This window comes from Phoca vitulina, unplaced genomic scaffold (assembly GCF_004348235.1).
Source record: "Phoca vitulina isolate PV1807 unplaced genomic scaffold, GSC_HSeal_1.0 scaffold92, whole genome shotgun sequence".
Classification (NCBI taxonomy): Eukaryota; Metazoa; Chordata; class Mammalia; order Carnivora; family Phocidae; genus Phoca; species Phoca vitulina.
In genome coordinates this window covers 2,083,061-2,110,477 of record NW_022589795.1, presented here as the reverse complement: position 1 = coordinate 2,110,477, position 27,417 = coordinate 2,083,061, and the positions used below count along the sequence as shown (strand labels likewise).

General features: G+C 54.7%; 2 protein-coding genes across 6 annotated transcripts in view; one reads left to right on the top strand and one right to left on the bottom strand.

The window, feature by feature from the left end:
- Positions 1–12,718, bottom strand: part of HROB (homologous recombination factor with OB-fold) — a 30,445-nt gene extending 17,727 nt beyond the window's left edge. Inside the window, exon 1 of the mRNA XM_032396465.1 lies at positions 12,527–12,718. Coding sequence (XP_032252356.1) covers positions 12,527–12,718 — 192 coding nt within the window. The remainder of the gene's footprint in view (positions 1–12,526) is intronic.
- The window catches only part of HDAC5 (histone deacetylase 5), a 38,181-nt gene continuing 23,295 nt past the window's right edge, over positions 12,532–27,417 (top strand). The window contains exons 1-4 of one of the 5 annotated variants that reach the window (XM_032396471.1): positions 12,532–12,688; positions 18,117–18,327; positions 24,272–24,431; positions 25,628–25,699. In XM_032396471.1, the coding sequence (XP_032252362.1) occupies positions 25,633–25,699 (67 nt within the window). In that variant the 5' untranslated portion in view covers positions 12,532–12,688; positions 18,117–18,327; positions 24,272–24,431; positions 25,628–25,632. Of the gene's footprint in view, positions 12,689–18,116; positions 18,328–24,271; positions 24,432–25,624; positions 25,700–27,417 lie in introns of those variants that run through there. The other 4 variants (XM_032396472.1, XM_032396470.1, XM_032396469.1 and 1 more) reach the window with 4 other exon arrangements.

The window sequence follows — 27,417 nt, the reverse complement described above, 5'->3', positions numbered from 1 at the left end:
CTTTCATCACATTTTCATGGGTCAGGAACCTGTTGCATTGCTCTTTCTCAGGACCAGGATAGACCCCAACTCCCCCATCCCTGTCTGTCCCTCACCTTGTCTAGATGCCTTTCACTGTACATCAAGCCTTACCAACTCCTGTCTGGGCTACTGTGGTAGCTTCCTGCATGATTTCCCTAGTCCAAGCTTTCTTCTCTTCTGTCCATTCTTTCTAACATGCAAATGGGGTCCTATTTCCCACTGTAAAAATTTTTCAATTCCCCCAGTTGCTGGGGGATGACATATAAAATCCCCAGGGCCTGCAATCTCCTGGCATCTGCCTCCCTGCCCTAGCTAATCTCTCAACCAATCTCCCAATCAATACCAATCCCCCTCCACCCCACTCCTTCTTCATGTCCCAGCTCACAGGCTGCCTCCTCTAAGAAGTCTCCCTTACTGCTCCAGGAGACCCAGCTTTCCTTCCCTTTGGTTCCCTGCATTTTTGGCCTACTTTCATTATAGCTTGGGTCTCTTGTGTGTCCTGTATTGTCTTTAGGTTTCCCTCACACCTCACACCTTCACTTTGAACTCCTTCAGGGCAACAACTGTGGCGTTTCCTTTGTGAACCAGTATTTAACATAGGATTTGACACATGGAAGACACTCAGCAAGTGTTTGTTGAATGACTTAATGCCATTTCTCAGGAGGGAATGTAAATGAATCTGGGCAACTCCATGCTTATTTCCAAAAATCCCTGCAGTTGCTGGCCGACAAGACTTACCTTCTTAGGTACAAAGGGGGGTACACCTTGAGTGTGTGTGTGTGTGCGTGCATGCACGTGCATGTCTATGCACATGTGTTTGGAGATAGCATGCTGCATATTGGCTATGAAGTTAGACAAATCTTGGTTTATATTTGACCCTGGCTTGTGTGACTGAGTTACTTTACCTCTCTGAAACTTAGCTGTCTCATCTATAAAAATGGAATAATACATCTTCCTTGCAAGGTTGCTGTGAGATTAAATGAATTAATACATCAAAATGGCTAACTCCATGCCTGGCATGTTGGCAGGGGCTCAACAATGTGGGTTCCCTTTCCCCGTACTTGAGTTTGCGAAAATGTGCTGAGATTTGTTATGAGAACCACATGGTTTGAGTTTGTATCTATTTCGGCATATTTGCAAATGCATTTTGCCCTAATTTGTATTTTTATTGTATGAGCCGTTGTATGTGAATCAGTGCGATGATGTGTGTTTAAGTGTTTATATTTACATTCGCCTTGGTATGGACAGCGGCATGCACCGCAAATGTGTATACACATTGAGAGTCTTGCCTAACCGTGTTGGTGGGTGGGTGTTGTGTGAGTGAGTGGAATTAAATGTCTGTTGTGTGCTGCATAGAGGGTGGGGGTGTCGAGTGTCTGGGGCCGGGGGAGGGCTGATCTGCTTGTGCAGCTTTGTGTGTGCGAAGTTTGTATAGACCAGCGCTACTGATAGACCATTCTGTGTTGATGGAGGTATTTTCTTTTCTTTTTTTTAAGATTTTATGTATTTATTTGAGAGAGAGAGAGAGAGGGAGCACAAGCAGGGGGCGTGGCAGAGGGAGAGGGAGAAGCAGACTCCCTGCTTAGGGAGAGGCTGGATCCCGGGACCCTGGGATCATGACCTGAGGGGAAGACAGACGCTTAGAAGAGGGACGCTTAGAAGACAGAAGACGCTTAGAAGACAGACTGCGCCACCCATCCACCCCGATGGAGGTATTTTCCATCCGCTGTGTCCAATAGAGTAGCCCCTAGCCACATGTGGCTGCTGAGCACTTGAAATGGGGCTAGTCAGACTGAGGAACTGAAGTTTTAATTGTATTTAATTTTAATCAGTTTAAATGTAAATAGCCATGGGTAGACTAGACAGAAACCTCAAACTTGTTCTCCGCAGACCAAGTGGTGTGCCTCCCCCTCCTTCTCCCCCCGGAAACCCATTTATGGGGTCCTGACCCCAGCAGGTAAGTGGACACGCTGGAGCCCCGCCCGCGCGCGTGTGTGCGCGTGTGTGCGTGTTGCGCGCGTGTGTGCGACAGTATGAGTCGTACCGAGGGGGCTGCTGCAGCCTCCCCCCCGCCCTCCAAGTCCCCAGGAGAGCAGTGAATCAGCCTGACAATGAGGTGAGTCATTCATGAACTGCTCGGCCGACCCAGCAGGCGGGAAGCAAACGTCAGCCAGCCTCCCAGCCCTACCCCCTACAACCCCCCAGTGGGATCGCTCAACCCCACGCACTGCAGATGTTGAAGAAACTGACGCGGGCGAATCAAGGCACCAAAGCTCATCTCCTCAGCTCCTCCTTCTGGTTTGCAATCCATTCATCCTCCAGCCCCTTTCTCCCCTCGGGTGGCGTGTGAGTCATCTCAAGATCTATGCCCCCCCATCCAACACCCACCTGCTCTAGCCTCTCCCAGTTGGTCTTCCTCCAAGGCTGGGGGGGGGGCGGCGCAGGGAGGCTGGACCCTTGATGAGGTGCCAGGGTCTGCCTTTGGAAGCCAGGCTGACCCTTTCAAGGCTGTGGGGGTGTGTAGGGCTCAGGGCAGGCTGCAGCTGGCTGGGTCTCAGGGAGCTGTCATCCAGCTTGCTTGGAGGAGCATCAAGAGGAACAGGGAGTGGCAGGGAAGGCGTCCCTGAGGGGTGCTGCCTGTAGGGTGGCTGCTGGTGAAGAGGGGATCTAGAGGGGACAAGAGTATTCCTCTAGTTTCCAGAGAAGTCCCACATAGTGTCCCCCCAGTACCAGGCAATCTTCAAAGCCTGGTAGCTTCTCTCCTCCGCATTCCCTAACCTGTTCCCCCCACCACCTATATACCACTAGTCCTCTCAGTCAGCCTTCTTCTCTTGGACCGAACCTTATCTGAGGCTTCTGACTTCGACAGCTGGCCCCATGCTGGTGTCCCTTACTGGGCCAGAAAATAGCATCGAAAGCCTTAAAAATGTGTACACCCTTTGACAAAACAACTCTACTTCTAAGAATTTTTCTTAAGAAAGTAATAATTGATGTGTACAAAGATTTAGCTATAAGAACATGCACCACAGCATTATTTAAAATGGTGAAAAAAGGGCGCCTGGGTGGCTCAGTTGGTTAAGCGACTGCCTTTGGCTCAGGTCATGATCTTGGAGTCCCTTGATCGAGTCCCACATCAGGCTCCCTGCTCGGCAGGGAGTCTGCTTCTCCCTCTGACCCTCCCCCCTCTCATGTGCTCTCTCTCTCTCATTCTTTCTCTCTCAAATAAATAAATAAAATCTTTAAAAATAAATAAATAAAATACAATGGTGAAAAAATTGGACACAACCTAAATGTCTATCAAAAGGGGATTGAATAAAGAAAGTGGTACAGTAACAACACAATACTATGTAGCCACTGAAAATGATATTGTGAAAGAAGATTTGATGGCACAGGAATATTTTCATGATGTATTACATAAAAAATTAGATTGTAAGATATTGTATACAGTGTGATACCATTTTTCTCTTAAAAAAATATAGGCATGGAGAAAAGATTAGAAACAATTATTAACAATTGTTCTCGTGAGACTATGGACTTAGGAGTAATTTTATTTTCTTCTTTGTCTTTCTCTGATTTTTTTCCCCCAGAATTTCTTCATTAAGAGTTTGTGACCTATGGGCCGCCTGGGTGGCTCAGTCGTTAAGCATCTGCCTTCGGCTCAGGTCATGATCCCACGGTCCTGGGATCGAGCCCCGCATCGGGCTCCCTGCTCCGCGGGAAGCCTGCTTCTCCCTCTACCAGTCCCTCTGCTTGTGTTCCCTCTCTTGCTATGTCTCTCTCTGTCAAATAAATAAAATCTTAAAAAAAAAAATTTAAGAGTTTGTGACCTTTTACTGCAGAAGAAACAATTAATTTATTAAATGTTTAAAAAAACACTTTGTGGGGGCAGTAATGGGAATTAATGTAAGTGGGCATTTATTTGGGTGATGAAAATGTTTTAAAACTGGATTTTGTGATGGTTGTACAACTTGGTAAATCTAAAAAACATTGACTTGTATACTTAAAATGGGTAAACTTTATATTATGTAAAAGATACTTAAAATTGTTTAAAAAGTCTAAATAAAAGCCATTTGCTGGGCTGTCTGCCATTAAGGTCAGTCTTCCAAGGGGGTCGGGGTATTGATGCCAGATAAAATACAGGACACCCACTTAAATTTGAATTTCAGATAAGGAATAATCTTTTAATATAAGTATAAAAATAAATAAGTTTTAAAAAGTCATGAACTCTTTTTTTTTTTTTTTAAGATTTTCTTTATTTATTTGACAGAGAGAGACACAGCGAGAGAGGGAACACAGCAGGGGGAGTGGGAGAGGGAGAAGCAGGCTCCCGGCTGAGCAGGGAGCCCGATGCGGGGCTCGATCCCAGGACCCTGGGATTATGACCTGAGCTGAAGGCAGACGCTTAAGGACTGGGCCACCCCGGTGTCCCAAAAGTCATGAACTCTTAATATAAGTATACAAAATTATTCCTTGTTTATCTGAAATTCAGATTTAACTGGGCATCCTGTATGTATTTTTATTTGCTAATTCTGGCCAACCCAGCCTGGAGTCCTTGCTCCTGGAGCCGGGAAACAGACTTGGGGGTGGACATAGGGCCTTGCATCCCCACCCATCCCCAGGGCAATTCTACAAAGCCTGGGAGAGTGGGATGGGGAGCTCAGGAGCTAAAAACAGCAAGGTGAGAGCAGGTGGGGACAGGAGTCATTTCATGTGTGGAGGGTGAGTACCTTGCTCAGGGAGTGGGAGTGGCCAGTAAGTAGCATATCCACCACCCAAGAACCGTGGAGTGGTAACACAGAGGCTGGAGGGGAGAGGGTGGGGCTTACCCTGTGCTGGGCGGTGGGGCAGCCTTTCACACAAGTGCTCCTGTCTGTCTCTAGCTACCCAGGGAAGAGGATGTTACCCATTTTTAGAGGTGAAGAAATCGATTTTAAGAGTTTAAGTAAAATTCCAAGTTCACAGCTAGGAAGTGGCTGAGCTTCAGTCCTGACTGGGTTTTTACCCTCTCATGGAGGGTGGAATCCAGTGGTTAAACCAAGCAGGCTCCGCGCCCCACTCACCTGGGCTATAGCTGCACCCAAAATAGTCTTTGTTTTTATTTATTTTTTATTTATTTATTTTGAAGGTTTTATTTATTTGACAGAGAGAGAGTAAAAGCAGGGGGAGTAGCAGGGAGAGGGAGAAGCAGGCTCCCGCTGAGCTGGGAGCCGGAGCAAGAAGTGGCTCCTGGCTCGATCCCAGGACCTGGGATCATGACCTGAGCTGAAGGCAGATGCTTGACTGATTGAGCCACCCAGGCGTCCCTAGTCTTTGTTTTTAAACAAATTCATAGCTTATTGTAGAAGCCATGATGCTGGCTTTCCCCAGGCGTGGCCGTTGCTGAATTTAGAGACAGGGGCCTGCTCCTGATGTCTGGGCCAGGAAGGCATCTTCGCTTACTGGGTTTGTGGCTTTGGGCAGGTTTGTAAAGTCTCCTGAACCTCATCTTAAAAATGAAATAATAATAATAACGCCCACCTTGTGGGCTGGAGGATGAAATGAAATGGTACAGGTAAAGTCTGTTGTCTGCTGCTGTCTGCTGGCCAGGATGGACGTACCAAAGACCCCTGCTGCTTAAGGATGATGGAATGTGCCTTCCAGACACATGAATCTAGGACTTCTTGTGGAGGTCCTGGATCCTCAAGGAGTTCCCCGGGGAAAGAGGACATAGCTGTCTCTGCCTATTTGGGGAAGACCCCCTCAAAGCTGGGGAGACCTCCCCTGGTTCTCTACCCAGAGAGCCTGGGTTGTGCCCTGGCCCTGCCACTTACTTAACCTCCCTGGGCTCACTCTCCTTATCTAGAAGATGGAGGGCATAATATCTACCTTGCAGAGTTGTGAGAATGATAATATAGGAGACAAGCCCTTTCAAAAGGAAGTTGTTCAATAAATGTGTACAAAGAAAGGGGGGCAAAGTGTATGTCACCTGAAGACTGCTTGCTGGAGGGAGGACAGTTAGGCCAGTTTTTGAGTGGCTGTGGTCCATGTCCCTCCATGTAGCATGTAGGTTCACTGCGTCTTGTCCTCTATTGTTTCATGACTTCAGGGCCAAGGGAGCCTTCCAGAATTCGAGGACCCAACCCTCCAATCACAGAGGGGAAACTGAGGCTCAGAGAGGGCAAATTATTTGCCTGAGCTTCTATAGAGGCCTGTGTCTCCCAGGCTTCCTCCTTCCCCACTGCCCCATCTTGCTTTTGGGGGCTCTGTTGTTTCCAAAGGATCATAAGTTCTGAGATCACACTTGCATCCTCTGTTCCCTCCCCAACACGCATTCTCTGCCCAGGGAAGACACTCCGGAGGAACCTGCAGACATGTGGGACGTGACTGGCCACAACTGTCCCTTGTGCTCTTGTGTTCATGTGGCCTTGACTCTTGAGCAGGCAGGGAGGGACCCTGTACCGTCCAGGAAATCGTGGGCCTCACTTCCAGGTCCTAGCAGGGATGTGGGGGAGAGGCTAGGCTTCCTTTTCAGTCATCTCCCTGGATCTCCTGCTCTGCTTGCTGCTGGAGGGGTAAGAAGGTCCTATGTGAACCACTCCAGGCTCCTGGGGGGATCTGGGCTAAAAAGCATAGTCCTCTGTCCTAGGCCTTCTGGTCACCTGCTGTCCTTTAGCAGGTACCTTGCTGCTATGGGAGGCTCTTGGTGGATGTGGGACCTGGGACCTACAGACCACAGGACTGGCAGCTTTTCTCTGCTCTTTCTCTGTAAATGTGTATTTGTGTGTGTGTGTGTGTGTGTATTTTTTTAATGCACTATGACAAATGATGGTAGTTGCACCCAGAACAGTCTATTTTTATTTTATTTTATTTTATTTTACTTTATTTGTTTAAGATTTTATTTATTCATTTGAGAGAGAGACAGAGCACAAGCAGGGGGAAAGGCAGAGGGAGAGGGAGAAGCAGGCTCCCTCTGAGCAGGGAGGCAGATGCACGGCTTGGGGCTCGATCCCAGGACCTGGAGATCATGACCTGAGCCAGAGGCAGACGCTTAACGACCGAGCCACCCAGGCGCCCCTCAGTCAAGATGACTCGTGTTGGATGCTGGCCTGAAACCAGTTCCCTTCAGCCCTAAGCCCAGAGAAGAGGACCCTAGAGGGAAGGGAGGAAAGGAAGGAAGGAGGAACTTCTTTTCCATCCTTCCTTCTTAACTTCACCTTGTTGGACCATCCAGAAATGTCTCTAGCTGGAAGGAAGGAAATCCAGTCCAACCCTCTTGTCCTACAGGTAAAGAAACAGAGGCCCAGTGAGAGCAAGTGACTTGTTCAGGGTCACACAGGGAGACCTGAGCCCAACTCAGGCATCCTGGGGGCTGTTTGCATTATACTCTGCATAACTCAGTCCCCAGTGACAGCCTTTGCTTTGTGCCTCAGGGCCCATGAATTGTTTGCCCTGAAATAAACTCTCTTCTGGCTCTTGAACATATTGTCAACAGCCCAAGGGCAGGACTGGACCTTAAAGCATCTCAAGGAATGAAGGTCCAGCCCAAACTTTGAAGTCCGGAGCTATGCTGGATATAGTCACATCTGCCATCACATCTAATTTGGAATTCACAGAATGTCAGAACTGAAAGAGACCTCAGAGGACAGAAGTCCAAGTCCTGTTTCCCAGATAAGGACACCAAGGTCCAGAGGGAAAATGACTCATCCAACAACACACCATGATAGAGCTGATCCTAGGACCCAGATTGTCTCACTTCCTGTCCTGCTTTCTTTTTTTTTTTTTTTTAAAGATTTTATTTATTTATTTGAGAGAGAGAATGAGATAGAGAGAGAACATGAGAGGGGGGAGGGTCAGAGGGAGAAGCAGACTCCCTGCCGAGCAGGGAGCCCGATGTGGGACTCGATCCCGGGACTCCAGGATCATGACCTGAGCCGAAGGCAGTCGCTTAACCAACTGAGCCACCCAGGCGCCCGCTGTCCTGCTTTCTTATTTTCCTTATTTATTTATTTATTTTTGCCGTCCCCACAGTACCTTGCACTGTGCTGTTCTCATAACTTTTCAACATGCTCAATAAGTTCTTGCTGGATGGAATGGATACAAGATGTCTATGTACAAATCACCCTTGGTAATCGATAAAAGATTTAAAGAATGCATAGTTCCTTTGATAAATATCTGATAAATGCGTATTACTTGGGCTTATCAGCTCAGTTTTTCCTTGTTCCATATTATTTTCTGCCTGAGGCTATATTTAGGCACAACTGGAATATTTCCACCCCAGGCACTCTTTGCAGGCCAGCAGGACCACGTAAGTGTGGCTCCACCCGAGGCTGAGACTGTGGGCTAGACCACTCTGGCCGGAGCCTCTGGAATCCTGTCCATGGATCTGAGGATTTCCACTGCATAAGAAATTCTGGGTCAGAGTATGGAAGTGATGGCACGTTTGAACTGGGTGCCCTGTCTGTTCCGCAGGCAATGCTAACTTTATCTTTTTAACTTTAATTTTTTAAAAGACTTTATTTTTAAGTAATCCCTACACCCAACGTGGGGATCGAACTCACAACCCCGAGATCATGAGTCACATGCTTTACCGACTGAGCCAGCCAGGTTCCCCAAGGCAATGCTAACTTTAGAGGGCCTAGGCCTGGGTGAGCAAGAGGGGTGTGGCGGTAATGGGTGCTATCAGTTCAACAGCGTCCACTGAGCACGGAGGAAGCTTGTTCTCTCTCTTGATCCAGGTACTGGCTGGGACATTTCTCATGATTCCAGATGGGGGTTGCAACTCCCAGAGCCCCTAGCAGTGTTGCTCAGCATCCTCAGTCTTCTCCCCTGATGCATTCTTCTTAAAGTCCAGTAGTGCTGCCAACCTGTCGGGCTATAGGTTAAAGGCCCAGCTCTCCTCCAAAATTGATTTCCTTTCTTTCTATCAAGAAGCCAAATTCGCTATTGGATCCCTGGGGCGGAAGTTCCCTAATCAGCTACTCGATTCTATCTGCAGTCTCACTCTACATTGGTAAACTGAGGCAGCATTTATTTATTTATTTATTTTTAAAAGATTTTATTATTTATTTGACAGAGAGAGACACAGCGAGAGAGGGAACACAAGCAGGGGGAGGGGGAGAGGGAGAAGCAGGCTTCCCGCTGAGCAGGGAGCCCGACGCGGGGCTCGATCCCAAGACCCTGGGATCATGACCTGAGCCGAAGGCAGACGCCCAACGACTGAGCCACCCAGGCGCCCCACTGAGGCAGCATTTAATGAGACAGCCCCATGACCCTCGTTTCCATGCGGAATGCTCCTAGCAAGGACCTATAAGTCATAACAAAAGACAGTTTTATTCTCTGTGAGGAACTCTAAGTTCCTTAAAGGCAGATTCATTTCTATACCCCCAACACCTACCCCAGGTACTCAAAAACACATGTAGAGTGAGTGCAGGATTATTTAACCCCCACTTACCTGAGAAGGGGAAATCTGAAGGCTCATCAGGGCCCAATATGGTGAAATCATATAACTTCTGGGGCATTTGGCCCCTGGGGGACTGAGGTCATAATTTCAGGGACCTCTGGAAGAGAGGTCTAGAATGCTGGGAGCCCAGCTCCTTCAAGCCCTGTCCCTTGTGTTTGGGAGCCAGAGAGACTTGAGGTTTTTTTTTTTTTTTAAGATTTTATTTATTTATTTGACAGAGATAGAGAGAGCACAAGTAGGCAGAGAGGCAGGCAGAGAGAGGGGGAGAAGCAGACTCCCTGCTGAGCAGGGAGCCCGATGCGGGACTCCATCCCAGAACCCTGGGATCATGACCTGAGCTGAAGGCAGCTGCTTAACCAACTGAGCCACCCAGGCGCCCGAGACCTGAGATTTTTGTTGTTGTTGTTGTTTTTAAGACTATTTATATATTTGACAGAGAGAGAGCACAAGCGGGGGGAGCAGCAGGCAGAGGGAGAAGCAGGCTTCCAGGACCCTGGGATCATGACCTGAGTGGAAGGCAGAGGCCTAACTAACTGAGCCACCCAGGCACCCCAAGACCTGAGTTTGAATCCCAGTTCTTGCTTGCATGAACTCTGTGACTTTGGGCAAGTTAGTTAGCTTCTCTGAGCCTCAGTCCCCTCCTCTATGAAATGGGCAGTGCTTAGCCAAGGTACTCCATGAAAGTTACTGACATCTATCATCCCACAGAGGGAGATTCTTTCCCCATGTTCTGAGATCTTGAGAGAAGAAATTCCAGACTCTTCAGGATCCTGAGGCCTTGACTGAGTTCCTGCTATGCACAAGGTGATGTGCTAGGTGCTGGAAAGGCAAAAGGAAATAAGATTTTATCTCTTTTCTCAAGTGGCTCATACTCTGTTTGGGGAGGCAAAACGTAAGCACTGAGAAAGCAAAATCCCAACCCAACCCAACCGCCCTAGAGACAACGTAAGGTTGATCAAGAGTGACAGCAAATGGGTGGCACCATCATTACGGGGTGGAGGCAAGAGGATCTCTGTCTTGGGGTGACATGGGATGACTGTGGGGGTGGTCTTTCTGCTCAGAGTCCATTGTCTAGTCATAAAGTGTTTGCTTTGACCTAATCTTTTAATACTCATTCATTTCACTCAACAAATACTCATTAAATCTTTTTGTTGTTGTTCCAGGCACTGTGCTGGGAGGAGATGTGTGGTTTCTGCATTCAAGAAGCTTGCAGTTTAGAGGAAGACACGGACACTGAACCTATACTACCACAAATAGGTGCATATTTACAAGTTGTTATCAGGGTCAGTTAAAGTGTATATAACAAGGGGAATCAATTTAGCTAAAGAACCAAGGAAGGCCACTTTCAGGAAGTGATATTTAATGGAGTTCTACGGATGAGTAGGTTAGCCAGGCAAAGAGAAGAAGGGAGGGGGGCATTCTGGGAAAAACAAAACAAAACAAAACAAAACAACCCCAGCCTGTGCAAATGTCCTGAGGAGCAAGGGGCACACAGTTCAAGGATATAAGAGAAAGCCAGCTAAAGGAAGAGAGGTGAGGTGGTAAAGGACCAGATCACATAGAAGCTTCTAGGTTGTTTATTTGCTTTTTTTCCAAGTATGAAGGAAGGACTGGCTGCAGCAAAATTCCCCGGGGTACTTATTAAAAATGAATATTTGTGGGCCCCATCCCCACTGAAAAAGGTATTTGTAAGTACCCTAAAGTTGGGAAACCACTTTTCTGGTCCGGATACAGATATCAATGAGAAATTAGAAAGCTTTTAAGCCCTCCCCCTAATAGATTTGTGTTCTAAAAGGGTCACTCTGACTTTGGAAGGGCCTTGGGATGGAGGCAGGAATGGACCTGTCACAGAGGCAGCCAGTGATATCTCAGGTGAGGGATATCTGGTTTAGACCAAGGGGTGGGGCCAGAGTGGACTGATTCATGAGATACTCTGTAGGAAGAACCTTTATTATTCATTACAGAAACATTTATTTATGTCATTTACTTTTTCTGATTAAGTAATACATGACCGTTGCAAAATTTCAGATATACAGAAAGATGAAGAAAGCAAAAGGTAAATATTTTGGTATATATTCTTTTAGGCTTTTTAATATACACACGTATTCAGACATTTGGATCTAATTTGTTGTTGTTTACAATAATGGGACAATTCTGTAATACCTGATTTTCAAGAAAACAATGTATCATGAGCATCTTTCAGGTCAATACGGACATACATAATTTTTAGTGTCTGTATGGTATTCTGCTGAGTGGATGTACACTAGTTTCTTTGCCAATCCCCTACTGATGGCTATTTAGGTTGTTTCCAACTTTTCACATCATTATAAACAACCTCTTTCCGTCTATACTTATTTTTGAACACAATGCTTATTTCCCTACAATAGTTTTAGTGAAATGACTGGGTCATTGACAAACCGTCTAGGTTTAACCACATATATTCACATTGGGTCCTAAGGGGAGGTGTAGAGGAGGAGGGCGTCAATCAGGAACCGGAAATCTTCCTTTTGAAGGCCTTGAACTGTTACAGCCATACTCTGGCCTTCCCCAGTCTTTTCTTTCCCTGGCATGGATGCAGTGTGTGCGGTGGCATCTGGTGGGTTCGGGACCTGCCCCAGCCATCCGCCCCCAGCCCAGCCCCCTAGATGGGGCCTCCGCAGCCCTCCCAGTCCCTAGGAATCCATCCCCAGTTGCCCTCCCCCATCGCGGGAGGACGTGTTAGGGAGAAGCTCAGGCAGGCAACGATTGCACCATCCACGGTTTGAAAAGGAAGTCGAGGAAGCGCATGGAGGCAAGTCGACTGTCCCAAAGGCCAGGGCCCAGCAGCCAGGCCGCGTCCGCTGCAGCGCTCCTTCCCTCACTACTCACTGGGCTCGGATCTCCTGTCTTCCACCCCCTCCCCAGCCCAACCCTTCGCTGGTTGCCGGCCCTTTAAGAAGTTGTCACGGTGGCGCTGCTGGCCCCGCCCGGCGGGCAGGGCCGAGAAGGAGGGGCGGAGTTGGTGGTGGCTGAAGCTGGGGGGGGGGGGCCCGCGCTGGGTCTATTTTTAGCTCTGGGTCGGGTCACGTGACGGGAGTGACGTCTCCGAATGTTGTTGTTGGTGGCGGCGGCGAGCGGAGCCGGAGGAGCCGCCGCAAAGATGGAGGAGCCGTCGAGGAGGCGCTGCCGCTGCTGCCGCCGCCGCTGCTGCCGCCGCCGCCCGCGAAGCCGGAGCTCGAGCCGCAGGGGGTGAGCGCGCCGCACCACCCCAGATCCCATCTCCCCCGGGGCCCCGCGACGCGAGGCGGCGCCCCCTCCTCCTGCCGTCGCTGCCCGCGGACTCCCCGCGCGCGCGCCGCGCTCCGCGCCCCCCTTCCTTCCTCCCGGCGCCCGGTGCCAGCCGGCGCCCCCCCGCCCCCCCCGGGAGCATCGGCAGCCCGGGAGCCGGGCCTCGGGGTTATTGCGCGCGCCCCTCCACGCCCCTCCTGTGCAGGGGCACATTCCCTGCAGGTGAGGGAGGGGCCCACCTTCCGGCGACCCGCACCCTCAAACGGCCCGGAGACCGGTGGGGGCTGCCTGATTTGCCCCCTCCTGGGCGGCGCATGTTGCGTTGCAGAGCGATTTGAGCCCTGCACCCGGATTCTATGCAGACCCCTCTTCGCTGGACACTCCTTTCTGGGTAGTCCGAGGTGAGGGGCGCTGCCCACCCCGCAGCGCTTCCACCCAGACCTAAGAACACATCCTTGGTTTTGTGTCCTTGACTTCCGTGCGTGAGGAGGGGGCCTGCGGGCCCACCTTACTTCTCGCTCCCTTTATTCTCACCCCCTCCCCCGTGAGGCGTTACTGCGTTTGTTTCCACCCTCTTCTCCGGCTGACACCCCGGACGGAGCCAGGGAGAGATGAAATCTCCCCTCCTTCTCTGGGGTGGATACCCCCCAATTTTTAATCCCGGGTCTGTATCTCATAAAGGCAGGGACACTGCTTGTGCTTTTTAACTTGAGGGAGGCTGCTTCTCTACCCCACCCTTCTCTGGGGCCCGGGGGAAGATGAGCGCTGGCTGGGTGATAAGTAATTAATTTGGGAGTCTGGTTGTTGTGTGTTGGGGGGAGAAGTGGGGAAGGTGGGGGTGCCCCATTTGGGGGAAGAGGTGACCACCTGATACCCGCACCGTTGGTCTTCTGAAACGAGGTGTGTCCCCCAAGAGGAAGGATAGCAGCTGCAGTTACTTTTGAGGGGGTGCTCAAGAGACCCACCACTCTGACGGTGACCACTGTGCTTCTGGGACCTGGAATTCGTTTTGGTGATTGGAGGTGATGATGGTGATGATTGGGTTCACCTGGGAGGAGAGGAGGGTCCCAGATGGGAGGAACAAAAGGAGGCAGACGTTGGGAGATCCAGGAGTCTTGGCTAGAGGCACTCCTGACCAGACTGCCCTGCAGGGCTGGAGCCGGGGACTGGGTCTTGCCCTGGGCCCCTTCAGGTGCAGAGGACAGAGGCAGAGAGGGTCCTCAGTCGGAGTTCCAGACACCAGGGCCCCTGAGATGAGGGGGAATAAGTTGAGAGGCTGGGCTGGGCTGGGCTGGGCTGGGCTGTGGATGGTGGGTGAGCCATGTTGGGGGCTGCCTGCCTCTTCATTCCAGTCTTCTCTCCTTCCTCTCCCTCTAAACACAAAGCTTGGGAGATCTTAGTTTGCCCCTGCCCCTTTTTTGAATCCTCTCTTTGCTCTGTCTCCCCTTGGAGTTAAATCTGGCCTCTGTTTTGACAGGGCAGGTAGGGGTCTTTCTGAGTTAGAGGGCTGGGCCCCCAGTATCCCCACTCTGTCCTGTATGCATGCCAGGGACCAGAGGGACAGAGACCAGGTGCACGTTTCTTGGGGGCAAGGATGGAGGACGTGTTACCCCTGTGTCAGCCCCCTGTGCCAGCCTCCCTTTCCTCCCCAGTATGTCCTCCGGAGTAGCTGGGCCCAGTAATGGGGGTGGGGGGCAGCAGTATCACATGCCCCACCCACTCCAAGTAGCTGCAGAGACAAAGGTTTGCTTTCCCTTCCCTAGGGGTGGCATCTTAGCCGTGTGTTTAGAAATGGGGCCTGGGGATGGGGGGTGTAGTTTGTGTTTCTACAGAAGGGGGAGGGGGATCAGCTATAGGAGCTTGGGAGGGAGTGCGGTCGGTGCCGAAGTACCAGCTGCTCTTTAATAATTAATTCTTCCTACTCACATCCCTTTGAGGAGGGATGTCTGGAACACAGCATCAGGCTCAGCCAGCCTGCTAGAGGACGCACTCCTGTTGGGGGGGGGGGGGACTGGGGGGGGGTGGGGGGCGGTTCTTGGCATTTTTGGAGCACTGTCGCTTGCTCATGAATGAAAACCTGATGCAGCCCATGAGGGGGCCTATTGTAGTCGACTTGGGCTAATTAAACTTTCTCTGCCTTTCTTCTCCCCTACCCCACCTCACCCCAGCCCTGGCCCCAGCCCTATTTTGAATGGGGGACCCTGTCTGGTAGTGCTGGGGAGGGGGTATGGGTCTGCCTGAGGTTTTAGGGCAAACAGACCCGGTCTTCTGCCCTCTGCCTCCACCTCCTCCCTCCCTCCCCTCTCATCCCCCCCCCTTTTTTTTCTAGAAATAGCAGCCTCCTCCATCTGGCTTGTGCAGATGCCTAGAGCTGCGTCTGAGCAGACAAACAGAAATGGGCCGATTGCAAAAATGAATTTGTCAGCCTGGTGCCTTTTTTCCTTTCCTGTTATCTCCCCCTTCCCTTAGTTTGGGGCCTGGACATCCAAGTCCCTCCTGGCTCTGATAATCCTGGGCTTCTGGTGGCCCAGTCTGGGGGAGGCACAAGGTGGTGGGAGGCCCGCCTGGCAAAGTGATCTGCCATGGTCCAGTCAGGAGGGGTCGAGATGAGAGGTCTTTTGTGCCTTGGGATGGGATGTGTGGGTTTGCAGCTCTCTGATGAGGTCTTTGCAACAGATCTCTGATTCTAGGCAATCTCAGGTTCCCAGGGTTTGGTTCAGACCGCTCCGCGGGCCATCTGTGACCTGGGGAGGGGACCCCAGGCTGCAGTGCTCAGGACTGGGGAGAAGGCTGCCTGGTGATGCTGGAGTCCAGGTTCCAGAGAGGCCCTCAAAGGGACACCTGACTCCCTAGGAATTCTGAGGGAGTTTTTGAGGGACAGATACCTGCAGGGCAGCACTGTGAACTTGTGGCCTTTGGGTCCTTACGTTGCTCCATGTCTCCCTTACTTGTCTGCCCTTCTCCTCCCACTCTCTGCCAGTTTTTATTACTCACGAATGGGGTGGGGGGGGTTTGCCCTGTCTCCCCTGGTCTAGCCATGAGCTTGTGGGGGGAGGTACACCCGGTTTCCGTCATTCCATGCCGTCCTGGCTGGAGGTCTGACCACAAGAGCTGATGGGATGGGGACTGGGCTCGGAGTGTGTGTGTGGGGGGTCTGCCTACTTATGACGTCATGGAAGCCAGGCTGCTCACTGGTTTGGCATCTACATGTACTGTCATCCAGCAGCGACACTGCTCTTGGCCCCTGACTGCCCACCGAGACCCTGCTATGACTATAGGCAACAGTGGAATTTTTGCAACAGAGGAGGGACCAAATAACCAGGTTTTAACCATCCCCCTGTCCTTTTTCCCCTTCATGCCCCACCCCAGACAAGAATCTGTGCGTGTCCTGCTCAGGCAGTGAACTCTGCTTTGTTTCCCGGAGAGGCCCCTGTTTATTCAGGAGGCTTGATAGATTGGCAGACACCCTCTGCAGGTGGACGGGGGCCCAGGGGTCCTGCTGCATCCTGCAGGGTGAGGAGGAGTGTGGCCTGATTGAGTCCTGAGCCAAATGGAGTTCTGGGAGCCCCTCCCTTCCTCTTCTCTCCAAGGGGTGAAGATGATGGGGGCTCAGAGTTGATCTTAAGTTCCATTTTTGTACCATTGAGGCGCTGCCCCTTCTGAGTGCCCTGCTGTGGAGGCGCCGTTCACTAAGGAGATGGGCTGGGCCACTCAGGCTGCTGGGCATCGTGGGAATTTCTGAACCTGTGTTCCCCAGCCCACGGGAAAGGGTGTGAGCAGGACTGGGCGCCAGCCCTGGGGTGGGCACGGGCTGAGCTGCCTGCCCACGCGCGCCTTGCCAGGGCCCCAACAGCCCCACCTGCCACATTCCTGAGCCTGGCCTGAGCCCCGCACAGCCTCTTTTGTCCTTGCCCCACACCTGTGCCGCCAGGAGCCGTTCAGCGCCTTCACTCTGCCTCCTTCTAACTCCCTGGCTGAGTGCACCTTTCTCCAGCTACAGAGGCCAAACCTTGTGGGTGAAAGCAGGGGGCAGCAGGCCTAGGAAGGCTTGAGGTCTTCCGTGTGTGTGCGTGTGTGTGTGTGTGTGTATGTCTTCAGGTTCCTGTGTCCCAGCCGTGCCTGACTCCCTGGCTGCTGGCTCCAAATGGACCACACTCCTGGGAATCCTTGATGAGAACGCAAGGCTTACTGAGAATTAATCCTGCCAGGAGGTGGGGCTGTCCAGGGGGCAGAGCTGATTGCCTGTCCCTGGCTGGGGCAGCAGGGTCAGGGCTTACACATCTAGCTCCTTTCAGCCTCACTGGATCACTCCTGCCACCTCGCTTTCACTCCGTATTGGAGGGCCTGCCTTCATTTGGAAGAGAATGAATGAGGTCATGTCTGGGGTGGATCATGGGCCTTTTAGGGATGGGCCCAGGTGGGTGCCTGCGTAGCGTCTGAGGCTTGAAGACTAACCATGGGGCCGGAGGGAGGTGAGGAGCTGAAGGAGTGAGGACAGGTTGGCAAACTCACGGTCCTGTAATACTGGGACATTCTCCATTACTGTATTGGTCTGGGCAAACCTACTGTCGGGGCCTTTGTACAAACTGGGAAAAGGTATCCTTTATTCTGGGTGGTCTCAGCCTGGATGACCCCTGGCTTGGCAGGCAGAGCCCAGGCTGGTTTTCAGACCAACTTGCACAGGGCACAACCTGTCCAACAGACACAAAGCCCTGGGCTTGGGCCCTGGACCCCAGTCCGGGGAGTGCTGGATGTGGGGTGTGTCTCTGCCTTTCCAAATTCCTGGAAACAGCATGGGTTATGGGTAGAAGAGAGGCGGTTACCTTCTTCCCTGGACCCGTTGTTGAACGGGGGAGACCAAGACAGAAGCATATCATGGTTCCAGAGTTGGGTGGCCCAGGGCTTAGGGAGGAGGGAGAAAGTGACACTCGGCCTGAGAGTCCCTGCTCAGGCAGCTGGGGCCGGGATACCAGTTTCTCCCTTACCTTTTGCCAGGGACTCCAGCCCCGCATCTCCCCACTGCCACAGAGTTCAAATCTCTGCGCTTTTCTCTTTTCGTGGACACCCAGTCCCACGTCAGGCACCCATGTAGGTCTGTAAGGTCTCCCCACCTGGGAGCGGACACTGTCACCTGAAAAGGAGTTTGGGTGTGGCTCCTGTAGCCGTTTCCCTTTCCTTGAGTGCTGGCAGCCTGAGCAGTTAGAGAAGAAGCCAGGGTCTGGCCAGCACTGCTGCTTTCCTCTGCACCCCACCCCCGCCACCCCCACCCCCCCGGAGCAGGTGTCCCTCCTTCTCTCCCCCAGGTGTAAACCAACAAGCCCCGAGGTCTCCCTCAACTCTCTCAGATCCCTGAGCCGGGGGCCTCTAACCCTGCTCCGTCTCTCCCCAGGGATGCCGTTCTGAGTGCCTGACTGCCTCGCCCCGAAGGATGGCCTCTGATGGGCGTTAGAGGCACAGCCGCCCCGGGCTCCTGTCCCGTCCGTCTGTCTGTTATCGTCTGTCTCTCTTGACATCACCGCAGCTCCACCCCCTCCCATCCCAGCCCCCAACGCCAGCTTCCTGTGGGCCCAGAGCCGGCATGAACTCTCCCACCGAGTCGGGTAAGAGCTGGGAGGCCAGAGAAGGGCACCCTGGGGTGGTTTTGGCTACAGTGGGCTGGGTGAGTTTCTAGGCCAGGCCAGCTGACCTTCGGGGTCTTGAGCTGTAAGGGAACGAGGGGGTCAGGAATGGAGAAGCATTTTGAGAAAAGGACCGAGGCAAACCTGAAGTTACTGACCGAGGGCTAGAGCTGGAAACTGATGGGCTCACGGTCCGGCCTGGCCCTGGGAGGACACGGGTCCGACTCTGTCCCCATGCCTGCCCTCTCAGTCTCAACTTGGGGGCCTGCAGTTCCAGTTCTGCCCAGCCCCGTTTGCCAAGACAGGCAGGCCTGAGAGGGGGGGTGTGTCCCTGAATGTGTCTGGGCCGGCCGGGGATGATGTTGAAGGGTTTCCTACAATAGCTGAATGGAGCTTCCTTTTTGTGGTGGTTGCTTCTCTTCCTGGTGGAGAGTTTCTCTCTGTTCCATGCTTTTTTCTTAGGGGATATTTGCAGGGCCTTTGGCCTCAGCCTTTGTTGGGATGTGTGGTACTGGGATGGGGGGGTGCGCTGACACGTTGCTAGGGGAATCTTGGCTCTCCTTTGAGTCTGGGTAGACTACCCCTTCTCTTCTTGGGCCCTGGACATGGTGGATTCCTAATCTGGGGACTTTGACTCTGCGATGTCCTATTCCCCTCTGCTCCTAGGGGGCTACCTGGTGCTGCCAGAAATAGTCTATGGGTGGGACTCCAGGCAGCTTTATGTCTGGGTGGGTCTGGGTGTATGCCTTTGAGGATGTGTCCAAGTGGCCTGAGCCGGACCCTCCGGAGTTTCCCAGGAGGGTCATGGGTCAGTGTGGTCAGAGTAGTAACTGCCTTCTCCCCCTGGCTGGCTCCTTCTGCCCAGTCTTGGAGGGTCTGAGTCCATCTTGTTCAGCTTTAACCCTCCACGGCCCAGCCTAACCCCCACGTCTTCTTCTGTAGGGGTAGAGGGATATTTTCACTTCTTTTAGGGATAGGGGAACTAGGACTTAGAGAACCCATTTGCAGGATGGCAGTGGCATTGGGGCGGGGGGGCGGGCCATCCAGACTGCCTCCCATTTCATTGCTTGTCCGCAGTTTGCCGGACCTGATGGTTTCTCCTGCGGGGACCCAATGCTGGCGCTCCGTGGCCGAGGTCCTGACTAGGGTCCTGGAGGTTCCAGTAGACTCAGGGAAGCTGGAAGCTGGTGGGATTGTTTGGCTTTGTGCTGTTTGTTTTGGTCAAGGTTGCGGCCCCTCCCCTTTGTCTCTCCAGCGTGGCGGACTCAGGGTGCGGGCTGCAGGCAGAGTGGAGTGCCAGCTACTGAGGGCTGGACCCTTAAGACCCTCCAGGTCAGCTTGGCCTGATGAGCCCCCTCCTGCAGGGTTTGCAGTCCCCCTTCAGAGCCTCCCGCCTCTGTCCTTGCCTTCGTTCAACCTGGAGGGGCTGCGGCAGGAGTTAGACATGGAGGTGCTGGGGGGTGGGCTGTCAAGCTCTGACTTCCTGCTTCCTCCTCTGGGGCTGGGCTGGCCAAGGGAAGGGAGAGGCCTGGTGGGTGCTCCCCAGTCCCTGGCCCACCTCAGCCGGACACTGGTAGCGGTGCCAACGGCCCCTTTCCTCTGAGCTACTATGCTGACCTGTCTAGGGGCCACCTGCAATCACACCGAGCCTGGGTCAGACCGTGGGCCAAGGGACCAGAAACTGCCCAGAGGCATCTGCTCATGGCTTGGGAAGGGCATTTCCCAGCTTTGGGATTCTATTCCCTTACAGTAAAAGGCTACAATAATCCATCTTGGCTAGATGAGGTCACTAGGTTGCCTTTCCAGATGCTGGTGGTCCAAGTTCCTCTTGCAGCCACTTCTGCCAGGGCTGGCGGGAGTGTGGTGGTAGATGGAGGTGTCCACCGGCCGCGCGGGAGCCAGGCATCCTGGGAGGGGCTGCAGAGCCAGGCCAGGAGGGGCCTCGGGAGTGGGGCTTACAGAGCTGGCCTCACCTCCTGGCTGGCTTTCCCGCTCCCCCCAGCAGGGGGAGATGCTGTCTTCCCGTGTTTGGGAAGGAGGGAGAGGAGGAGGGGGCCAGATACCAGGAACGGCATTTGTGGAGAGGCCTGGGAGCTGGGATCCTTGCTTGGGGGCATCCCCCGGCGGCTCTTCCCTTCCAGTTTTCCTGGGGCTCCAGAGCTGCCTCTCCTTGTGGAGGAAGAGCTGCTCTGGGCCAGGGAGATGGCCAGCTTCCCCACAGCTCTCCTTTTTGAGGGCATCTGGGCATCTCAGAGTGGCATCTGGGCTGGGGCTGCTGGTGTCCAGCATCTGGCACAAGCCTGGAAACCACATGCCTTTGGACTCCATAGAAGTAAAATGAAACTGTAGTCAGGCAGGTGGGTGTTCACTTTGCCGTGGATACCCTGAAGGGAGCCCCAGGAAGAGTGTGGGGCCCCGGGGCCGGGGAGAGAGGTGGGAGTGATGAGGATGGGCAGTCCCCAGGACCTGGGTGCCCTGGCCCTTGAGCACCTCGCACCCTCTCCTGAATCCCCGAGACTCGCTCCTCTTTCCTTCAGGGCACGGAACAGCGCTGTTCCCTGGCTCCCTCAAGTTCTCTCAGTGTGGGAGCTTTCCCATTTGGCAAGCCCTTGAGCATCCCCACCATGCCCAACCCTGAGCTCAGCCTGTGGGGAAACAGAAGAAAAATAGAAGATGGCCCATCCCTGCCCTCCTAGCATACGAGTTAGTGAGAGAGAAGGTCCTGGGTGAGGGGCGGCAGGCAGGGAGAGCAGTTTACTTCTGGGGCTCACCCCTCCTCCCCGGGGAGTGGGAGCTGATTGACTTACCTCTGGGCAGGGCTGAACGCCAGCATTTGACCTGATTTGCCTCTTTTGCAGTCTTGGGAGTACAGGCAGAGGCCATTGATGGGGCTACCTCTGCTTCCCTGAGGAGGCCACCCCCTGGTGCCTGGCTTCTCTTCAGGCCAAAGGGGGCTCGAGGAGTGAGGCTTTCTTTCTTTTTCTGGAACTGGTCATTTCTGCTCCCCTCAGTGGGATTGAGGGACTGACAGAAGCTGCCTGCCTCCTGTTTGGGCTCGGCCTGGCCAGGCTGGAGGAACTGGCCTGGGACCTGGGACCTAGGCCTGCTCTGATCTCTGCCCTATCCTCTGTGCCATTGCCCAGGAGGGAGGGCAAGAGTGAGGCCCGCCGTGGGAGCCAGTTTGGATGGCGACAGGGCCCCAGGAGGAGGCGGCCAGGTTCCTTAGCCCCAGCGTGGGAGGGGAGACAAGCTTCATGACCACACCTGCCTGCCCAACACCTCCCAGCACGCTCCACACTTTCTCTCCTTCCCTTTTCCAGGAAGGAGGGAGGGAAGGCAGCTGCCCCCTCTGGGTGACCAGAGAAACTGGGGCATGGGTGTGGGGTGGAGCCAGGAACCTCGGCGTCCTGCCTCCCAGCCTCGGGCTCATGCTCTGCCTCTAAGCCCCCGGGGAAGGCAGGCAGCCAGCCCCGAGGAGGAGAAAGTGGGTCAGTGCGGGCGTGGGGCGGGGGGTCTGGGAAGTGGACTCCTGGCGTCCCTTCTCCACTTAGATGCCCCCTGGTGCACCTGTGCTCACTGTTGATTGGGATCTGCTCCGCCCTCCTCTTCTCCGCTTCATCAGTCGAAAGGGATCGAAGGCTCAGATGGGATAGTCAGAGGCAGGGTCACCCCTGAGGGATGTGAAAGAGGCCAAAGTAGGTGTTCACGTTTTTCCGGGACTTGGTTTCAGACAAGAGGGTTCAGGCAGCACCTCGCACAGAACCTGGCACATGGCGGCTCCCAGGCGGTGCTGACGGGCTCCAGCATGATGGGGCGCAAAGGGCAGGAGAAAACTGGAGGGCAGGCAGGCCTGATGTCTCTGGGGCCCCGGGGCAGCTGGCACCCCCTGCTCTACCCAGGGCGCTCCTGAGCCAGCCCTTGGATTTTTTTTTTTTTTTTTTTAAAGATTTTATTTATTTATTTGAGAGAGAGAGAATGAGAGAGAGCGAGTACATGAGAGGGGGGAGGGTCAGAGAGAGAAGCAGACTCCCTGCTGAGCAGGGAGCCCGATGCGGGACTCGATCCAGGGACTCCAGGATCATGACCTGAGCCGAAGGCAGTCGCTTAACCAACTGAGCCACCCAGGCGCCCTGGCCCTTGGATTTTTATTGTGCACAAAGGAGACTTGCTTTTTGCTGTTAGGTCAGGGCCTTTTCCCAACCTTTTGTGCCCAGGAAATGGGAGCCTGGAAGAGCTCAAGGAGCCAGCTTTGGGCTCTTCCCCTCCTCCAGATTTACAGGGTTAGGAGGCCTGAGGCCAGCCTCTGAGGAAGGGAACGAGGTCATTGTGGCCTGGAGGGGATGCTGCTCGCTCCCAGTGGAGTTCACGCACCCTCTGCTTGGTGGGTGCTCTGGAAGGTTTGTGGGATGACACATAGGAGAGATGGATGGCTTGGGACGGAGAAGACAAATGAACCACAAGGAGAGGGGCTATAAAGCAGGAAGGATTGAGGGTTAGACGTTGGGAAGACCTTGTTGTATCACTTGAATCTCAGAGGGAAAGAAAACACTTGTCCCCACCCCAGGGCTCGTCTCTAATTCCCCTGGAGGATTCTGGGAAGTGCATCGAGGATTGTCTGGCTGTCTGACACTTTGCTTCCCACTTCATGCTGTTCCTGGCAATCCTAACAGTGCTGGGAACTGCCCCGAGCCCCAGGCTCTGGCCACCTCTGGGTGCCCAGTCTCCTGGGTGCTCCCTATCTTCCCTTAGCAAGGAGTTCTCTTTCCTTGGGTGTCTGGCTGCGCCAGGTTCTGGGGGCCCTGCTTTTGAGTCATTGTAACTGATGACTTCCTCTCCTCCAGAACAGGGCTCCCCTACCACACTCTCCTGTGCCTGGGGCAGGCAGAGAGAGCCAAGACAGGGCTAGCCAGCCCTGCTGGTTGTTCCCAGCGTGGGTGGGTGGAGTCCTGAGCTGGGAGGGGCTGCTGCCCCCGGCTTTCTGGGGCTGCCTTGAGTCTGCTGCCCATCACCCCTCTGGGGGGACCTTGGTCTTCTCTTCCCTTCCTCTTCAGAGAGTCTGGTTGGCCAGGATGAGGTTGGAGCAGGAGGTGGTGAATGAGGTCCCGAGGCCCACCCTGGGGTGTCTCCCAACTCCAAACCCCTGTGGGGAGCACTGCTCCATCACCATTTTTCTAGAGTCTACCCTGGCAGAGAAGCTGACGCTCTAGATCTTTGTTCAGATCCTGTTTCCCATCCCCCACCCCACCGTACATCTTATTGTATAGGATCAGCTAAATCTAAGATCAGCCCACGTCTGCCACCCACCCTGTCCCTGTGCTCCCCGACCTGAGGGCAGGAGGCCCCTTTGCCGTCCTCCCTGCCTGGCCAAAGCCGGCTGGGAAGATGGGCCGCAGGAGCCATGGCTACCGTGTCCTTGGTTGGCCAGCTCCACCAGGGCTCCCGATAGGAGGGTGAGGTCATCCAGTCCAGGGAGAGGACAGGTGTCCCTGGCTCCATGCCTGGAGTTGGGGGCAAGGAGGGGCCAGGAGGGGGCTCCAAAATAGCAACCGTGACATCAGGAAGGGGGAGGGGGACCCAGACCCAGGAATAACCAGGCTATTAAAAGGCTCCAGTGAGGTCAGGGGGCCAAGTGGGATCTCTGTACCAGTGGGAGGCACAACCTGAGGAGGAGGGACGAGCCAGCCGTGGGCAGGGTAGGCGGGCGTCCCTGGTCCTCGTGGTGCACTAGCCCGAGGTCCCATCAGGGCCCCAGGAGCATGGGCTGCTGTGCCAGGCCTGGAGCTGGGAGGGAAGGGCTGGCTCCTGGCAGCTTTGTGAGTCTTTATTAGAGGGGCTCTAGCCTCGTGTCTGTGTCTCCCGGGGTGCTGGGGGTCATCTTACCTGTTCATGGAAACCCTGGGGTAGCTTCATGTGTTCCTTTGTGTAGGAGGCAGTGGGCTGTGGTGGTTAGCACTCAGACTGGAGCCTCAGACATCCCGGCCTTACCATTTAAGCAGCCGTATGACCTAGCGTGAGTGACTGCATCTCTCTGCCTCAGTTTCCCCACCTGCACCTATCTCCTGAGGTCATCGTGCAGAGTAAACGAGGTGACGTATGTGCTGCTGCTGGTGTCGCACCTGGCACGTTGCCAGGGAGGAGCTGCGTGTGCTCCCACAGTGGGCAGGTGCTCCCTGGTCCCCTTCCGTGGTTAGGGCCAAGGCCTGTCCGGGAAGACTCCCCCTGGTCCCTGGAAGGAAGCTGAGCAGCCCCTGGAGGCGACACCCCGAGTGGGTAGGAGGGAGCTGCCACTGAGCTGCTGCTCAGGGGTCTCCCTTCTGGTTGAGGGGGTGGGGAGGCACCTTCCAGCTCTGAGGGAGGACGGAAGTTAAATCAACTTCCATCTGGCTGTTAGGAGGACTCCAGGGAAGATGTGAGGTTAGGCCAGGTGGCCCTGTCTGCCACCCTCTCCCAGACCCTTCTGGTTTCTTTACCTGCTCTGATGGCGAGAGGGAACGTAAGAGATGGAATCTGGCTTTTGGGTCTCCAGCCCCTCGCCTGCCAAGAATAGCACCAGAGCTGCTCCCAGACGCATGGGTGCTCTGGCCTGTGCCCTTCCCCGGCCCAGCCTCTGGCCACCCGGCTCTGTGGCCTTGGCCCTGAGTGCGGGCCCTCCCCTCTTCCCATCCCCCTGCCTGGCGCTTCCTCCCCGGGGTGGAACGCGCCTCCCCCCCCACCCCATGGGGCCTCCGCCAGGCCCGGGCTCCTGGCAGCCAGCCGGCGGCTCCCTGAGCATGCTCCACCTATTTATAGCCAGGGCCCTCCCCCAACTGCTATTTCAGTCTCCTGCCAGCTGCCGGCGGCTCACTCGGGAAGGAGGAGCAGGGAGCCAGGCCCAGAGCTGTCACCCAGGGCTGGGAGGGAACACAGAGAGCCCGCCTGCCTGCTGAGCTCCCCTTCCTGTCCCCTGAGCGCGCGGCCATATACCCCAGCTCCTGGGAGCTGGGGAAAGGCCAGTGGTCCGATGCCCCTGTAGAGGAGGGCCGGGCCTATAGCTCCGGGGCCTCCTGGCTCCTCCCGCTGCCAGGAGTGCCCAGGCCGGATGAGGCGCCTCCCCATAGCCCGGGTCCCAGCGGCAGTGGCCTAAGGGAGCCCCTGAGCAGTGAGGGCCCCGCCCGACCACCTTTCCTTTGGCTGACTCGCGCCTCCGGCGGCCCCCTCCCTGGCATGCTGCTGGTGCCCAAGGCTCAGGGGCTCGTGGAGATGCTGCAGACCATCTATGAGACGGAATCCTGTTTCTCAGCAGATGGGATGTCAGGCCGGGAACCATCCTTGGAAATCCTGCCTCGGACCCCTCTACACGGCATCCCTGTGGCAGGTAAGTGCCTCGGTGTCCCCGCTTGCCCTCTGCTATCGGGCATCCTTGTCCCCGGGGCTGAGCATCTGGCTCCAAGCATCGCCCAGGTGGGGTCCTGCCTAGATCTTTGTGGAGGGCTTTGTTGAGAATATGGGCGGTCAGGGGTGCCGTGCTCACTGAGGTGGGCTTCCCTGCTCTCCTTGGCCCGAACCTGCCTTCCCGCCATGCCCTGCAGCTGCACTCTGCTGCAGTCTTGAGTCTCTTTGGCCTCCGGCAGGGTCGACATAAGCTGCTGGGGGCTGTGGATTACTGGAGGATCCTGGCCTAGTTGGCACTGTGGTCGGAGGGGAGGAAGTGGGTCAGTGACCTGCCTCCCAGTGGCCCGCTCCCCAGGTCTGGGCAGGGGACTAAGCCGTAGCTGTGTGTCCGCAAGAATAAAGACTACCCCAGCTCCTCCGGCTGGGTCCTTGGGGGCACATGGCTTCTGCAAGTCCCCGCTCAGGAGTTCCTGGGGGATCAGATGCGATGAGGTTGTGGTAGGGGTAGGTGGAGGCCGGCAGCTGGGATGCCGGGGGTCCTGGCTCCCGTAGCTCCCCCATCTCTCTTTCCCTGAAGCCTCGGTTTCATCCCATCTCATGATGCTGAAGGAATGTTACTCCGCTTCATTTGGGCTTGAGGACCCCCTAGTCCTGCCCCCTTCTCAGCAGGGACATTTTTGGCTCTTGGCTGGGGGTGGGGTCCCCCAGAGCTGGGCCACGCCCTCCCTCCCTCCCAGGAACCTGTTGGCAGCATCAGGCCTTTCTGGCACAGGCTTCCCACCGGGCCGGCACCACAAGATGCTTCTTCGAGGGAGGGGCCTGCTGGAGCCATGCCCGCTTGGCCCCTCCTGGCAGTGGCTGGGTGCTTGGGTGTGGGTGTCTGTGTGCCTATGTATTGGGAGTCTTTGCCTCTGGATACGTGGGTGTGGGTCCCAAGCTTTGGATTGGAAGGGGGGAGCTGTGTGCCTACGCAGGTACCTGTGATTTGGCTCTAAGCCGTCCAGGGATAAGGTTGCAGTGGACTAAGATATGTCAGAGGATGAATGTTTTGGGACATTTTGGAAAGTCCTTGGAATAAGGCCTGCCATCTGCCCGGGCAGTGATGCCAGCAGAGTCTCCTAGGGTAGGGGCATAACCCTAGGAGCCAGCCCTGCAGGCCTGCCCACACAGGCCCCTGGGATGGGGGCCTAACCTTGGGGGATGGCCGTGCAGGGGACCGACCCCGTCCCCCGGGAGCAAGTGTAAACCCAGAGGACCGCTCTAGCCCTGGCCTGGTGGAGCTGGTGGCTCTGTGAGGACCCTGCCTGCTGACCCTTGCCCCGAAGCCTCTGAGAGTCAGGCTGGTCCCCTGGAGGGCAAAGGACTGACTGGGGAGCATTGCTTGCAGGCCGCTCTCCCCCATCAGGCAGATGCCACATTGGTCCACCCATCCTGCCCTTTCCCCCCTGCTGTCCGTTGCCTCCAGGCAGCGGCTGGCAATTGGCCTGAAGTTGCCTCCTCAGCATGTTCTCTTACCTTCTTTCAAGTTAGACCCCAGAACCCTTGCAGGCTGGAACCCTGCTGTTCTCATCCCTTCCCTAAGGCTGCCTGTCCCTGCACAGGCCTCCCCCGTGCCAGCCCCTCTCTCCAGATCCCTGTGCCCCCCCCGCCAGACCTCCCCTGTGCCAGCCCCTCTCTCCAGATCCCCGTCCCCCCCCCCCC